Source organism: Colletotrichum fioriniae (genome assembly GCF_027942845.1).
Source record: "Colletotrichum fioriniae strain IMI 355084 chromosome Unknown scaffold_4, whole genome shotgun sequence".
Classification (NCBI taxonomy): Eukaryota; Fungi; Ascomycota; class Sordariomycetes; order Glomerellales; family Glomerellaceae; genus Colletotrichum; species Colletotrichum fioriniae.
In genome coordinates this window covers 902,546-919,243 of record NW_027076840.1, presented here as the reverse complement: position 1 = coordinate 919,243, position 16,698 = coordinate 902,546, and the positions used below count along the sequence as shown (strand labels likewise).

General features: G+C 52.5%; 5 protein-coding genes across 5 annotated transcripts; 1 reads left to right on the top strand and 4 right to left on the bottom strand.

Annotated features, from left to right (window-relative positions):
• Nucleotides 1-518: 518 nt before the first annotated feature.
• On the bottom strand, nucleotides 519-800 carry N0V96_004091 (uncharacterized protein; the record flags this gene model as incomplete). Its single annotated transcript, XM_053188157.1, has 1 exon — nucleotides 519-800. One exon carries the CDS (start codon nucleotides 798-800, stop codon nucleotides 519-521), a length of 282 nt encoding a protein of 93 aa, XP_053054119.1.
• Nucleotides 801-4,907: 4,107 nt separating this feature from the next.
• Nucleotides 4,908-6,032, bottom strand: N0V96_004090 (uncharacterized protein; the record flags this gene model as incomplete). Its single annotated transcript, XM_053188156.2, has 1 exon — nucleotides 4,908-6,032. The coding sequence occupies one exon, from the start codon at nucleotides 6,030-6,032 to the stop codon at nucleotides 4,908-4,910; it is 1,125 nt and encodes a 374-aa protein (XP_053054118.2).
• A 1,595-nt stretch (nucleotides 6,033-7,627) lies between these two features.
• Nucleotides 7,628-8,520, bottom strand: N0V96_004089 (uncharacterized protein; the record flags this gene model as incomplete). The annotated part of the gene is made up of 2 exons (XM_053188155.1): nucleotides 7,628-7,947; nucleotides 7,998-8,520. The coding sequence occupies 2 exons, from the start codon at nucleotides 8,518-8,520 to the stop codon at nucleotides 7,628-7,630; spliced, it is 843 nt and encodes a 280-aa protein (XP_053054117.1).
• Nucleotides 8,521-12,377: 3,857 nt separating this feature from the next.
• Nucleotides 12,378-13,154, top strand: N0V96_004088 (uncharacterized protein; the record flags this gene model as incomplete). The annotated part of the gene is made up of 1 exon (XM_053188154.2): nucleotides 12,378-13,154. One exon carries the CDS (start codon nucleotides 12,378-12,380, stop codon nucleotides 13,152-13,154), a length of 777 nt encoding a protein of 258 aa, XP_053054116.2.
• A 2,003-nt stretch (nucleotides 13,155-15,157) lies between these two features.
• Nucleotides 15,158-16,265, bottom strand: N0V96_004087 (uncharacterized protein; the record flags this gene model as incomplete). The annotated part of the gene is made up of 2 exons (XM_053188153.2): nucleotides 15,158-15,257; nucleotides 15,313-16,265. 2 exons carry the CDS (start codon nucleotides 16,263-16,265, stop codon nucleotides 15,158-15,160), a joined length of 1,053 nt encoding a protein of 350 aa, XP_053054115.1.
• Between the last annotated feature and the right edge of the window lie 433 nt (nucleotides 16,266-16,698).

The following is a 16,698-nucleotide window of genomic DNA, read 5'->3' as shown; positions in this document are numbered from 1 at the left end:
CCAGGCGCGAGAGCCATTGGCGCCTCCCTTCCTCCCCCCCTTTTGAGCGGGAACAAAGGCAACCTCCTCAAGCTTCCCCCTCTCCTCTCAGCTGGGCTCGTAAAAGCCATCTCTCCTCACGGCACCTCCCATCTTCCCCCAAGGTCCGTCTCTGTCGACACCGAATCGCCCAGCGACAACTTGCAAAAAGGGAACGGAGAAAACACAGAGAGACGTGACCTTTGTTTGTGTTTCTTGCCCCTTATTGCGTGCCGTGATAGGAATTGTAAAGAAAATGTTGATAAAATCGTTCAGAACCCAAGGAAAAAGCCCATCAGGGTCCCCCCCCACACCGGGGGAATCCCCATAAAGATTCCCAACTCCGTTGCGCCATTTGGTATATCCGTTCATGGCACCCATAATAAAACTCGCTTATCCGTAACAGCAAATTCGGCTGTTCTTGAGGTTGTTTGACATCATCTCGCACGTTCGCTTATCGCTTATCGCAAGCACACAAGGTTGAGAGCAACAGGCGTGTTTTACATGCGCGAGGGCTGGTTGAGGACGTTGTACCCCATGGGGCCGACGGGCACCGTTCTCTTGGTCTCGATGCCGTGCTCGCGGTCGTAACGGTAGGTGGGCGGGTTTCCGACCTCGCGGAGGGCCCTCTTCACTCTTGATCGGAGGGAGCGACGTTCCTTGACGGCGGGTGCTGCTGCTGCTGCTGTCACGGTGGGGTCCTTTTCGAAGGATTCCTTTTCAAAAGAGCAGATGGTTGAGGTCTCGGAGAAGGTGGAGGGTGCGTATGTTGCTTTGGCCATTGTTGCGGTTTGGGAGGTTTGGATGGTGGATGTGTGGTGATTCGTGGTTTTTGCGGTGGTGATTTTATCGAGTATCGAGAGTTGAGTGAGGGGCTGTGGTTGTAAATGTGGTGATGGGTAGCTTCTTGTAGTTTTGGTAGTGTTGATAGCGTTTGATTGATGGACGATTGGTAGAAAAGGCTGATTGATTGCTGACGCAGGCCAAGATCAAGAACTGGTTGGCTGGGCGTGGCAGGCTCTACCTTTATATGTTTTCCAAAACGAAGCGATGCACCGCCTCAAATGCCATGGAACGCAATGTTACTGTATCCTGCATCCATCCTGTACCACAGTAGTGTACACTAAAACCCAAGCACCCAAGGTAGGTATCAAAGTATCAAAGTATCCTTTTCCGTAGGACTCATCTATTCCAAGCAAAAAGCCGGCGGCGTGGTTTGGGTGGCCCCCAAAAACGGGCGCAGAAACCAGAACAAGCATCTTCCCCCCTTTCCCCGATCCGACCTGAAGGTCTCTCTCTCTCGTCCCAACCCAAGCCATCCCATCCCATCGCACACATGCACACACACGCACACACACGCGCAACTTGCACACGCAGTACACGCATCCTCCAAAGATTCCGTCACTGGGAGAATTACCCCCCTCCCTAGTCCTATCCCAAGGCATCCAACCAGGCCCCCGGAACAGATCAAGGTCGTGTATCCACACCATTGCGTAGCTTCCACACGTCCATGGTCCATGGAGGATGCTGGTGCGGCGGTCCCAGTCCGCCCATAACCAACAATTGGGCTTGCGTAGGCGTGTGACGGGAAGCTTATTGAGCTTAACCTCTTTCGCCCCCTCCTTCACGCCGTCATATTCACATTATTGTACCGTAGTATTCACTGGGAGTTTCTTGACAGAACTTAACCCCAAGAGGTAAGTAAGACAACCCAAATGGATTCCTGTACAGGCAAGACATTACGCCGGTTCGCGTCAGTTTGTCAATGCGTCAAACTGCCCCTCAAACCTCTACACAATTACCAGTCCTTCACTAGTGGTAGCCTCGAAGCTTACTTTCTCCCTGCGTGAGCACGACGCTGTAAGTAATGGCTTGCCAGTTGCCTAGCACTTTGGCAGTGTCACTCTAATTCTCCTTGTTCCGATAAACTTCGGCCATGAGTCACTTGGCGCAAGGCTCAACCCTGAGAATGCGTCCGCCTACATCCGGGACTTTGCTACTTCGCCCATCCTTCTCTCACTCTCGCATGGATCACAAGGCGTGCCTCGCTGTAAAGTCCCTTACGGGCGGCAGGGCGGCAAGGCGGCAATCGAAAATCCAATTCAATGCGTGCGAGCAAAAGGAGAAAATCTCAATTCATCCCATCATCGCCAAAACTGACAAGCTACGAAGGAAAAAGTTTCTTTCTTTTTTCTAATTATTGCGAAACCAATGCCACTTTGGCATCTTGGCGAACCCTCCGTTCAACTCAGCCCCAAGCCATCGGCGACGCACCATCTTGACCCATTGATTTGAGGCTTTCCTGGGCGCACACTTTGTCGTGGAAATTCTGCGTCTCTATTTCGTTTTCGCACTAGGCTTACACTGCAATTGCTGTGGATACCAAATAGACTCATAGACTTACAGTGACGACGCAACGCAATCACCTTTACGAGGTCAATGTCATACCTAATTCACTTACTTGGAAATACGCATACGGATACACTCAGTCATTGAGATCTTCCCCCCGGTCCCGTGGTAGCGGGTTCCACGGACCACGTACGCTGCCTTCCGGATACAGCAGATCAACGGCCAACGCGGCCGTTCGGTTCCCGGCACCGCTACCGGCCAAAAAATAAGCGTCAGATTACCCCCCCGCTCCCCTGCCTTGCCTCCAGGGGCTACGCAAACCAACAGGCACCAACAGGCACCAACAACATCAGACACAGGACACCACAGCAACTCTAGCGTAGGAATCTGCCGCCATAGGACAAATAGGACTCGTAACGTTGTAAGACGGCAAGATAGACCACCGATCGGCTGTGGATATCTACAGTACCTCCCCAAGCATACGCGGTAGAGTAAGAGTGTCAGACTCTACCTCATTACAGCAAAGAAACCTGAGATCTCGCCGCCGGTGAGATTTTCCCGCGTCGTGAGTCACTCCCCGTACGCGCCCGCCATTGTTACAAAAAAATAACACAAAACAATATTAATCTGGCGTTTAATCTGCCCTGTTTAGGGATGATTTCTCCACTGCGCGGTAGTATTTGTGAGACCCCGTTTTTTGGTGATGGATAAGGTACCCACGATAGTTACTTCGACTCTTTTTTCGGCGAGCCAGGAACGCCTGATCGAGTAGTCGGGGATCAGCAGTAATACGGGGGAACATCGTGACGTTTACCTTTACGAATACCTCCACTGCCGGCCGGTAACCACGGGACTGATACCCCCCCCCCCCCTCAGGGGGCCAGATCAGCCCTAATGCGGAACTCTGCATTACTGCGAAAGGGACTTTGGGGCTCCGGTGACTCCTCGCCTGTCACCACACCCAAACGAGTTCGCCGGTTGTCACATCATGTCACAGCCTACCGTGCGGCACTGATACAGGCGGATACTCCACCAAAATATAGGTAAGATAGAGGGCTTGGAAGAAAAGTCCTGCATTTCGCGGTCGTCCAACGCGCGGAAGACCAAAGTAATCACTCCGTCCCTCTCACCCCGGTAAACCCAAGCAAAAAACCCCCCCCCCTTCCAACGAAAGATTTTCTCGCTCGGGACGAATGAACAAAACGTGTGTCCCTTAGCCCCGATATGAACTTCCTATGCCGGGTGGTGGCCCCCTAGCAGATTCCTTTCCAAAAGATGAACACACCCATGTCGGTAGTCATCCACGTGAAGCAGTCGTCGTCATACACGCGGCTCTGTTAAGAATCCTCATCTAACACACCCTAAGAAAAAAAAGCTTGTTTCTCCCATTGCGATCTCTCCGAGTCCTTCGGCTAGCCCCCCAGCCCCCTTTCCTAGGTACCGGCTTGGCTTTCCCGGACGAGGCCGTTTTACCCTACATTGGGGGTCTGCCTATGAGAATGAAACCGCATGCCTTCCTCCGTAACGACGTATCACACCGTGCGGTACCATCGGGGTAGGCTGCCATTATGCCTCGATGTCGGGATATAGCCGGCCGGGGCACGTCGTCCTCAGGCTTCCGTGAACTTCTGCCTAACTGGCACCTGTCTCCTCCATCCAAGGTACCTCGTGACACTTTCGCTGAGCTTGGCTACTTCCAACTGAACGGGCTTAATGATATCCCTGACAGGAGGGAATCAAGAAACGAATTGTTTTACCTTGTGAATGTGTATGCGTGTCAAGTTCCGCCGTCTAGGCAGACTTATCTTACCTGCTCACAGGTTTAAAAAGTCCAACTAGAGGAGTGTTCGAGCTTTCACAAACTTCTACCTTCTGTTAGGACTTATCCGCCTATCGAGCCCACAATAAAGCCAGACGTTCTCTGGTGGACATTATAACCGCCCGATCCAATATTCGAGACTCTTGTCACTGTGATGACATATCAAGTCCTGAACTACCCTCCCTCCTTCCATGTCTACATTTTTAGTATACATGCATGCTGTTATAAGAGAAATGGCCACAGGGAAAAGGCGAGAGCACATCAGGCTTTAGTACAGTGATAAGCTTTTCTCATTGTGCCCCTCGACTTATCTGTAAGCGGTGGATGGGCTGTCAATCACTCGGGACAACGACCAAACATGACAAGAAATCGGGAGACCCGATATCGCAAAAGGGCTTGAAGGAGGAGAAAACAAAAGAAGGGGGGCGATGAAGGGGTAGTGGGGTGCTCGAGTATGATAGACCGTGACTGTGAAATTCGATGTCTCTCTTTGTGATTCGCTGCTGTTCGAGAGAGCTTTGCTATCGAATCTCGCTCCTCTTCAATTTCGGCTCTCCAGATCCCTTCTTCTTGCAATACTTCAGATACAAGAAGAGAGAGAGGCAAAGGGGGATACAAGGTATAGAGAGATGGATCAGGTCGAGCAATCCTCAAAACAAACTTCTGTAGGGTCATCATGCATTCATACGTATCCAATGTATCCCATCCCAGGTATAAACCCTCACGAGACCTGCTCCTGAACCCCAACCTCCGTCACATCAAGCTCCTGCTCGACCTCTTCTCCAGTAGGCTTCTCCCTCCCAGCCTCAGGCTCGACCTCCTCTCCCTCCTCCTCCGCCGCAGGACGCCACATATCCCCCCTCAACAACGTACACGCAGCATCCAGCATATCCCGGTGCTCGCACCCAATCTTCTCGCAAAACGTAGACGCGACGCTCATCGTCAGACCGGGAAGCACACTAGGATCCCCCGCCTCCCACCGCCGCATCTCGCCAAAGGTATCATCGAGCAGCAGCCTCGCGTGGTGCCGCCCGTCCTCGTCGCTCCCGCCCTCGTCGCTCCCGCCCTCGCCCTCTCCCGCTACTACCTTGCTATACAAGAAGAAGACGCCGTGGCGGATGGTATTCTCCGCCATACACACGCCCATCTCGATAATCTCGGGCCGGCTCAGCCCATTGGTCGTGGGTGCTCTGCACCTCCGATACCCCTGACTAGCGAGGTGTGCGAGGACTACTATGCCCGCGAGGTCTTGCGTAGAGAGATCATTGCGGACGTGGGCGATTTGACGGAACCGCACATCCTGGCGGTTAGACTCGTGAACCTCCCTCAAAGCAAGATGCCAGCCGTCGGGAGGCGGAGCGTCATGGAGTTTAATCTCCTGATGAATCAGAGACTTGACGCAGGGGTCGCGGCGGGGGATGACGTCGTCCCTGTACCGTATCGAGTGCGTCTCCAAGTCCGCAATCGCCGAGCACTGCCAGAGCGCTCTCTTGAGGTTGGCGCGGATGGTGTCTGCCTTGTTCGCGTCCTGGAGCCCGTACTCTTCCCAGAAGGCGAGGTATGCGCCGTGGATGATCTGCTCAATGTGTCGGTGCCGCGTCTCTAGTTCTCGGATGGTATCAAAGGTGTCTTTTGGCAGCACCTCCCGCTCGCGGGTGTCGGAGGCGAGGATGTGGTTGCGTGGTGCGCAGGGGTATCGGGCGGTGTTGACTCTGGTTACGGTGTGCTGGTAACTATCCAGCAGGGCGCGATTGGTTTTGCATGTTGCTCGGAGGGCTTGGATCTGGGCAAAGTCTGCGTGCTCTGCTACGAGGAGGAGAAGGTGACCGGGTAAGAGTGAAGACATTGTATCCAAGATTTAGATAGTAGTAAGGTGTTTTAGGTGAATGTTGGAGTAGAGGTTATACAAAACGCAGTTGGATGAGCAAGCAGGTTTGAAATCAACTTCTATCGGCCTGCTATTGCCCTCTGAGATGTATGTTTGTGAGGTAAGGTAGCAGGAAGTGAGCCAGTGTCGCTCTTGGAACCTCTGACTCCTTCTATGCTCCTGCTGCCCCCAGGCTGTACTGGCAACCTCGACTGTTCTGGTGTTCAGACTTGCACCAGAGTATGTGAATCGTAGATTGGTGAGAGCAAATGCAAGGATTTGAAGTAGATGTGATTCGAAATGCAACGGTCTATAAGAATCGACTTCGTGATGCGGTGATGTGTGTGGGAGGTAGGCCAGTCGCGTATAAGTAGGCAAAGCTCAGAGCGTTCTGAATCACTCCGCTTCTTGGAATTTAAGATTCAGATGAGATTATTGACAAGAGCAGTGATTCACAATTCATAGCAAACCATCCAAAAGATTTCAATCTGAAAGTTGAGTAGTTGAGATGAGATATAAAAAAGAGACCAAGCAACAGAGATATAGCATCGCAAGTGCAAGTCAAGTGCGCACCCGGCTGTCCTTCAACGACGTCGCGACAAGCCATCCAGGTTCTCACTTGACGACACAGGTCACACTCCGCCCCAGATTTCGTCCCTGTCCCCAAAAAATGGTGCCAGCGATCATCAGAGAGGACAATTGAGTATTAGTGCGGCATTTTGATTCACGAAATGGATCCATTCTAGAAACTGGTGCTATACGTAACCTGGTTGGTCTGGCCAAGATATATGAGGCGTATCGTGACAGCTGCGCAAGGAGGGGCAGAGATAGCCCCTCCCTTCGGATCACGATCCAATCCTGCCCCTCAGTGACGGCTCCTGACAAGAATAGCAAGTCTAGACTCAAAGAAGACAAACAGGCTGGAGCAGTCCCGAGGAATGCATAGAGCAACCTCGTTAGCTTTATACCTTGAACGCCCTTTGTTGGCATAGGGAATCCCAATCAAAATCGAAGCGGGAAAAGAATCGACAAGGAAGTCGGCTCGAACCCGCGACCTTGCAGAAGGGGAGCTGCCCGTCATGGCTTTCACGTAGGCGTGTGATCTCATGATAACCATTTCCACAGGAGGAGCAACATGATGGCGGCCTGTTGCCAAATAAACCATGGTTTGTGAGCACACGAGAATAGGACACAAGCTGACAGCGAGCCATTCGCGTTTATACACAACCGCACATGGAGGTTATGTCAGGGTGCCAGTGGCGCCCCAGCATCTTCAACCACACTACTCATACACGTCCCTCATCATTACGGAACTTGCGCAGTCGTCTGCGGCGCGCTTCGTCCAACCTTTAGGCTCTGGCGAGAGCCCATATCGTCGCTTCGAGTCCTCGCCGCAGAGAGTGCACGATTTCAACCGATCCCCAACGCCGAAATATGCAATGTTCACTACTGGGGTACCCACCACCAGCTCGAACTCCCATGGTTCCCTAATGCCCGCTTCGCCTCCCCCACGATGATGCCATATGGTGGAAGTCGAGCAAATGTAGAAATAAAAGTTGAATGAATCCAGTGAGCTAGTTGTTTTTCTGGCTGTTGGCAGACCGTTCCTTCATCTCCACCTTCTTCTGCCCAAGGTCAATGATCCTGGGTACCAGCTTCTTTTGGCTGTCAAGTTCGATGATGTCGTCGCCTCCACCTATGCTTACGCTATTGACCAAGATATTGGGGACAGTCTTCCGGCCAGTCTTCTCGCCGAGGAACGCCTGCAACTGGGGACCAAGAGGATGCTTATCCAGTTCGACGACGTATGGTGTAGGTTCGATCGAGTACTTTTCGAGCAGCAATGCCTTGGCCTTCTTCGAGTAAGGGCAGTACGACTTGGAAAAGATGATGACTTGGGCTGGTTAGCTTGGTTTTGCTTCGGGAGTATTGACGTCAACATACCTGGTGACTTCTTCAAAATGGAGTTCAGCTCAACCTCAACGGCATGCTCCTCGTCGCTCTCATCCTTCTTTTCCTCCTCGTCAGTTTCGGTAACTTCTTTGCCGTTGGCCGTCTTTTCCTTCTTCTTTTGTCCAGCAGCGGAGTTGCCCTTTCCGACGACGTCGCTAGGCGCATCAGGCTTCAGTGGTGATTTCTTATTGGCAAGTTCCTTGGCCTTGTCTTCGGCGGCCTTCAGGCGTCCTTGCATATCCTTGGCGAGCTTCTCGTCGTCGGCGTCAACGTCGCCATCGGCATCTTTGTCAACAGGCACGTGGCCAGCTGCCTTGGGTTTATTCCCTTCTAGCACCGCCTGGCCAGGCGGTTGTTTATGTTTCAACCCATTGACCGTCTTGTGGTAGAAATCTTGAATGGTCCGCTCGTCTTTGACTTCGTTCGCTCGCAAAGAAGATGTGTAAAATAAGACGAAAACGACACCAATCAGCACACCCACAAGGAGGGTGCGCAACTGCCTTTGCGAAGGCATCTCGAAGATTTTGTGTCGCGAAACGGCCGACGCTTGGAAGGGTACTTAATCGCGACGAGGGAAGCAGATTCGAGGAGTCGGTATTGAGAGTCGCGAACACGTCGATGCCGAGCGGCAAGATGGTACAACAGGCGGTGCGTTCCTCGTAGGGCTATGTCGGTGAATGCCACGCTGGCAAGGAGTCGACAATGGTGGGATAAAAATCGAGGAATGGCTGTCGATTTGGGGCTCCCTTTTGTGTAACGATGCAGAAGCCCAAGCGTACCGGAGCTTCCCCAGCAATTGGGCGCTTTGAACAGGACGTTTCGAAGCTGGTGGGCAACAGGAGGATGGACTGGAGGAAGTTCCCCAATAACGGCGCAGGGAGTGTGAAGGCTCGTTGGTGATCGCAAGCAAAGATACGGTGTTGGTGAATTGTCGGGTGTCGAAAAAAGGGGTGCGTGGTTGTAGGCGTCGCGCGCGCTATCGTGAAGTCGAGAAGTGTCAAAAGGGGATGAAGGAGACGGTAGGTGAGCTATGGCTGGTAGGTAGGTAGGAGTGGGATCGACAATTTGGCTCCCGTGACTAGCCACTGGGGTGCTGTCAATGGAAAGTAAGTGAGCTGGCAGGATGGGCAGACGAGGGCAAGTAAATGGTACGCAATGTATAGTGGTGTCAAGCGAGTAAGAGCCAGGTCGACAATACCTCGGAAATGCTGCTTTGCTGGCGACTTCTCATCCTGGGGGAAGAGCTGAGGTGCACCAATCCCCGAAGCCAAACCGCGACGGAAAATACCCGGGCCACTTGAGCGCGCCAAGATTAAAGTACCTCGCACCCCGTATCTGCACATCACCATCGGAGGGCCAGCTTCGGTGGAGGTCCGGCTTTATGCACCAATCAGTGGGTCCGTAATAGACCGTGTTCGATATTGCGTTAGACTGTATTAATGGCTGGAGGTACTAGCTTAAACACAGTAATTTTTCAAAAAAGATTCACGGCTCGGGTGATCGTCACCCTGATGGATCGTGGGCCCGTTCTCCGTGCGCAAAGAAAACATGACGGGACGGCTTGACTCGATTCGAAACAAAAACACATCTCATCTTTTCGCCGCCTGAGCCTCAAGGCAGTGTAAAAATCACAGTGACAGGTTGTCAATCGTCAATGTACTCCATGATCCCGTTGCCGCCTCAAGACGATAAAGTCACCAAGTGCCAAGTATTCCGAGGTCATCGGCATGCCGTCATAACGAAAGGGAGGCATCTCGAACCGCCAACGTTTCTTTAGCCGCTTCAGACTGAGAACCTGCTGGCGAGACGATTCTTGTCTCCGAGAGACTTGAGCAGCCCGCTGTTACAGTGTTACTCGATGCTAACAGGGATACGGAAGCGCTGCTGACACAGTTTTGCCAACAGAATGCCTACGATTACCAGCTTTCCCTGCAACAAATGGAGAACTTCATCCCCATACTTGACGCAATCACCGACAATCGCATTTCAGTATCCAATTCTTCTCAGACAAGTCCAGCAGGTTTTTCGTGCCGGCCAACGATCAGCATCAAGCAAGGCACCTCGAAGATCAAGACCAAGCGTCCATTATAGGCGAACAAAAGTGGTATATTCTGCATTCTAAAATTATCGCCAGCCCTATCATCAAGTACTCTCGTCGCGCGTCCCGCCGATCCCGCGGCGGGTTTAGGATCTTCGTCTCATCATCCCGCATATAACACACACACAAACTACCGGGTGGCTTAGTTAACAGCCGCCAGAACCATGACTGTCGAAAATTCGACTCATGCCAAATCTAAATACAAGCAAAGCGTTCGAAATCAGGCATCCTCGCTTTCTCAAATTTCACGCTGAAATCTATTGTGCTTGACAACAGCGTGAGCACGCAGCAATCGCATCGCAGAGTCGGCATGCCGGCTGTCGACAATATCCGCGACCGACCTCACCCGGCTTTGCCCTCGACCCATCGCCGCCAGCTTAGCCCGGTCAGGCAACGTTTGTTGCTCGCGGACTGAATTCGTCCTCACGACCCGTAGTTGCTGTGAGTCTTCAGAGTCTGAGTCGACATGATCTGATGCATCGCCCTGCTTGGAAGGAGGATGCGTCAAGGTCGATTCGACAAAGGGCGACGGTGCTGATGGCTTTTCTGTGGCAATGAGATTTTGAAATAGTGGTACGATGTCTCTAAAGGTCTTCATCGCTTCGGGTTCGGGCTCGACTGGCTCGGCTTTCTTGTTCAACTTTGCGTGCTGATGGCTCAAGTGAGCGTGTGTTGCGGCGCGTTCTCTGTGGCGCTGGAGGTGAGAGTGAAGCGACGATGGTGCGGCCTGTGCTTGCGAAGAGAGGAGCAGCAGAATTCCAAAGAAGGCAATGGGCTGCATTATCGTTGGCGGGTTCGCGTGGCGTTTTTAAATCCTGGACTCGATCTCGAGGTGGCTGGCTGGCTGGGCTTGATGAATTCCAGAGCTGAGGTTGGTAAAATATTCGTTCCCTTTACTGTGTTTTGTGATTTTTGGCTGTCTCGAGAGGTCTGGAACGGGACTGGAGGGCGCCGACGGTTTATATTTCAGACTCAACGGTTTTTCCTGCTACCAGACAAATGACGCAGAAAAAAACACCACAAACGTCATCTAACGGTGTCCAAAGTTGGAATAATCACGCCGGCGTCAAACGATGAAAAACCCGCCGTCGATCGGAATGCGGCCCTCCTCCGTCTCGGTGTGTGCCTCCCACCTAGGTCAGAACGATTCAGACCCTGTGATGCTTCAAGCCCGGTGTAACTTGTAAGCCGTGGGGCGCGAGAGCCCCCTTCCAGGGTCTGTCTGAGTCAACCACCCAACCCCTTCCTTCACAACACCACACCTGTCAGTTATGACCTCTTCAAAATGCCTAGAACCCCCGGAGCCAAGAAAATCGTACAGCACCAGTGCTTCATTCAGTCTTAGGGATTGCCATACCGACTTTTCCATAGGATGCGGAGACTTCGATCGTCAGGCTATGCCTAAAATTCGTGTACGAGTCTGGTTCAAGGGTTATCCGTAGCAGACGATTGTCGTGTCCATTAAACGACAAATCATATCTAGATGGATCACAGGAAAACTTCAAGACTTGCTCAATTTTATCATGAAGAAAAATGATCATCTGCTGCTTGTCAGCTTACTTCGCTTGTTCCTGGTTGGTTTTGTCTAAGGGTAATAAAAGGCAAAAGGGCACAGCAGAAGAGGGGAAAAGTGTCATCTGCGGCGATTAGATAAGGAACTTGCCTATTCAGGCCATCACCTCAACGCTGACTGGGCACGCTCGAATCCCCTCACCTCCTCGCCTGTCAACAAAGCCTTGCCCTCATTCTCCTACTCCTTGCGCCCTTTCGTTTCACTTCTCCCCTCCATCTCCTTCCTCCTCTTACCCATTGTTGATTTCTTCTTTTAGGAAGTTTTCACTTTTTCTGACTCTGTTTGCCCAGGCTCAGGGTCCTTCCGAGACATCTCCTCTCTTTCAGGCTGATGTAAGTCACTTTCTCCTTCCCAGCCCCCCGCAGACATCCCACTTACACACTTTTGCCAACCCAGACAGCAGACCTGCCACCCCCTTCCCACCTCCCCTGCACGAAGAAACACAAGCCTCACCACCATCTGGAATTCTTGAACAAAGGCACACCGCCGAGACCTGTCGACCGTCAGCAATCTTACCAGGTCTGGACCCTTTATCGTTGATCACCCGGGACGCAAACTACCCGGTCTCTCCACCTACGCACGACCGAAACGGGCCACAACCGTCGAGAAAAGGGAAGAGCCGAACCAACAACAACACACCTACACACATACACGAACCACACGAACCAAACAACGAGTCAACAAGAAACGACACACCACAATGTCTCACCCCACCGGCGAAGAAGACCCTTCCATCTTCCCCCTAACCGGCGGCTGCGCCTGCGGCAATATCCGATACTCCCTCAATGCCCCGCCCATGGTCGTCCACTGCTGCCACTGCACCTCCTGCCAGCGTGAGACCGGCACCGCCTTCGCCCTCAACGCCGTCGTCGAGGGAGACGAGGTGACCCTCCTCCCGAGCAAGCCCTCCTCGTCCGCCTCATCGCCGCCGCTGCAGCCGCTGGCGGCGTTCCCAGAGTCTGCCTTTGATGATTGGACTCCCAGGCAGCAACAGCAGCAGCAGCAGCAGCAGCAGCAGCCCAGACCCGCCTACAATGTCCACGGGACGAGCGAGAAGAGGGACAAGGGCGACGACCACGCTGACAACGGTGATGATGCCGGCAAACGCCGCGTCGAGGCAGACATCCCTTCACCCGTGATCCTCCCCGTCCCCGCCGACTCGGGCGCCCCTCAGCACATTTCTCGCTGTCCCATCTGTCTTACGCCCGTTTGGAGCAACTACGACGGCACAGGACCGCTTATGAAGTTTCTCCGCGTCGGCACCCTCGACTCCCCTGCGCTGCTGGGCGGTCCGGACGTCTACATCTTTATGCGCAGTAAGCTGCCGTTCGTTGAGGTTGCCGACGATGGCAAGCCCCGCTTCGATGAGTTCTATCCTACCAAGGAAGGTATTTGGAGCCCGCGAGGTCTTGCGCGCCGGGAGAAGCTGCTTGTCCGGATCAGAGAGTGGAGGAAGGAGAATGGGCTGGATGGATGAGAATGGTGCGGTCGAAAATGAGCGATAATTCAGAAATGGCATTGTTTTGCTTGATTAATTGATGGAATCTAGTCTTGCCTCTCGATTGCACCCTTCACTTTTCTTCCATACCTTATGTTCCTTCTTCCTATATTCCAGTCCTCCTTGCTAGCGAGGGGTGACTGACAATATGGATCTCGGGGTCAACGCTAGACCAGCTCGAGATGCCAAGCCAAGTTTCTTGCTACCTTTTTCAGACTAGACCTCAGTGTTGAATACTGCGAGAAGGGAGTGATCGGCGATTTAACGTTGACACAAGCATACAAGGCAGTTGGACCTGAGGGAGTAATGTGAAACGTTCTCATATACCTAGCTTTAGGACTGACCAATTCCCTGGGTCGTCTAGATAGCTTTTCGCGGTCCAGGCCTGGGAATGTCTTAGGTTACTGCCAAGGCCGAAGCAAAGATCCAGACCTAGGCCCAGGCTCCCTTCAAGGGTTCAAATTCTGCAGAGTTGGGTATCAGATGACTGTAATCCCTTGAAGATGTGCTGTTTTGCGATTTTGTGCCCGAGATCTGTAATGAAATATTTAGGTGCTTTTGACTTTCAGCAAACTTCTTTGGGGAGGAGGATAAGGTCCGGAGGATCGGTTATGAAGCTTGAATTCTTTCGGGAGTAGCCGTTAATGGAACTTTCCGTGCAGTAAGGAAATATCTGGAGGTTATCAGGTTGGAACGGAAATGGGGGGGTGCGTATTTATGTATCGGGGTCGGAAGTGATCATCACATAGCCTTCAGGGATATGGAGATTGTTAGCTTGCTGTACTGTTATGCATCCATGAATGTATGAACAACGAGACATCTCTTCGCCACGTCTAAAGAAATAAAGCCGGGTAGGTGACACTGACCAAGGGTAGATGGCGCTGGCCATACCTTCCTCCCCACGAAAGCATGCCTACCTGAGTTGTCAGTCTGCCACCCACCTCCCAAACTTTCATGCGATCACTTCCACCCCCACCCAACCCGAATACGCACCAGACAGAAAGCCCCAATATAGGTCCCGTCAATCCCATTGTCATCACCAGCACAGCAGGCGCCCTCTAGGTCAGGGGTCACATCAAACTGTGGCGTGGGTGGTGGAGTGGATTAACGGTCACTGGTTATTCACGCCAACCAGCCTTACTCGACGGGCGTAACGAGTTCGAATCCCAGCATGAGCACCAAGAGATGTAGCCCCCAAATCGGCACCGGGGAGGTGGACTCTTTTTACTTCCTGTTGTGAATTTATATAAAGGTAGAAAATTGAGGGCGGCAGGAGATAGTGCTACAGAATCTTGGCCCGTTGATTTTCATATACTTTCTCTGGGAGTTCAATATCATTATAAGGACGTCAATCGGCCGAGGAGGTTCAAGGTACTAACACAAGTACCTTCCTAATACACGCAAACCCAGACTACATCTGCGAGAAATAGACAGGATCACGCGGAGCAGCTAGGTTCACCCAAAAAGGCTGCAAATCCAGACGAGTTTTCGAGAAAGAGAGAGGCACATACACGAGGCTCATCTTTTACTACGGTATTCATATGCAAAAGTGAGGTACCATACTTTATGCCCAAGAGCAGACAAGGCTCCCAGACACCCCTTATCATGAGATGGAGGTGACTGGGAAAAGTGGTATGAGACAAAACCGTGTAGTCTTGGTCCATAACATAGCTGACCTCTTAATGAACCGTTCAAAAGGATTTGCGCATTGATCCAGAATGAGTGAGATGTAGTCGGGCATCATGATTGAACTGATAAAGATTGCTTATATACCGCCAGGGCTCATGCATCACCTAGCTCAACTATGTACGAACAACGCTAAATATATATACGTGCTGAAAGTAAACAATATTTACGCAGCCTCCATCTCGAAGAAAAGGCTCTCCGATGACTATGAGACGAGCTGATGTCAACATAAACAAGCTTCCGTCCGCCACAACCTACTCCTGGATATCCTGTCATCAATGTGAAAAGACGCCCTCTTAGATACTCTTGAAGGTATCCAAGCTAGACAAGGCGGTACCGGGGTACGCGAACAGGGTATTGGAAGGGCAGCTAGAGCCAAGAGCCTGGTTGTTCATCCTGTAATTTGTTAGTAGATGTTATGATAAGTAAACATGAATTAAGAGAATCTCACCATGCGGGCTCCCAGTAGTAGAGACCCTTTCCGTTGCTGACACCGGCAACGACCTCGGCAACCTTTTTCAGGAAGGTGGTCTGACCGGCAGCGGAGAAGGGGATGCTCTTGAGATCGCTCGGGAAGGCGTACGCGGGGCTGGGGCAGCTCGTGGGCCAGTTGGTCTCGGCGACGACAATCTCTTTGCCCCATTTGGAGGCCAAGTTGGACAAGCTCGACTTGAGCGCGGCAAGGGTGGCGCCGGATCCGTAAAAGGGGTAGTAGGAGACGCCCATCATGTCAAAGTCGGTGGTCTTGAGCACGTTTTGGGCAAAGAGGCTGGTGTACCAGTTGGCCTGGAGGTTCGAGTCCCAGCCGTTGTCGAGGTGGATCATGATCTTGGGCTTGGGGCTCAGGGTCGAGTCTTTGATGCCGTACGCGGCCGAGTTGAGGAGCTTGGCGACGTTGTACCAGTTGGACGTCTTGCCAGTGTTGAAGAGCAAACCCGCGCGGATCTCGTTTCCAATGGAGATGATGGCGGGGGGAACGCCGGCCTTTTGGAAGGCGTTGCTGACGTCCATGGTGTAGTTGTAGAGCCTCCAGCTGAGGTTCTCGATATCAGAGGGCCATCCTGACGGGATGGCCTGCTTGGTCGGGTCGGCCCAGGTGTCGCTGAAGTGCAGGGTGAGGTAGACGGAGAGGCCGGCCGCCTTTGCGCGCTTGGCGAGGGCGAGGTTGTAGTCGAGATTGTAGTCGCCGTTGGACGGGTTCACCCAGACGCGCTGGCGGACCGAGTTGACGCCGGCGTTCTTGAAGATAGTCTCGAGAGCTTGGGAAGTGCCGGCACTGCTCTTGTACTTGATGCCGGCCTTCTCCTCGATGGTCGTCGAGGACCAGTCGACACCCTTGTAAGTTAGGGCGGCGTTGGCCGTGGAGAGGGCGAGGAGGAAGACGGAGGCGAGGGAGGCGAGCATGTTGGGCGACGACGATCGATCGACGATGACGATGGGCTATTATCGGGACTCTCTGATCAAAGAGAATGGAAAGAAAGGGAGACAGAAGGGTCCCTCTCAGAGTAAAGAAGAAAACTGGCAAAGAACGAGGAAAGCTTCCCTTTCTTTCTCTCCTTCTTCGTGAAAATCCTGTTCCCAGGCGTGGTATATATCTTCCTCCACCTCTCTCTCTGCTTGGTACCCCCTTTCCGGAGCATCAACTAGACAGACCCGTCCCGTCCCTTCGTCTAATTGACGGGATCCTACGAACCCATCTCTTGGAAATCCCCGCTTCAATAGTCACCGGAAGAAAATACTCACCAGCAATCAGCAGATGACACCAGACGAAAATGTAACCCTGGTATAGCCTCCCCCGGTCACAACACCCGTCAGACTAACAAGACAAAGAGGAGCC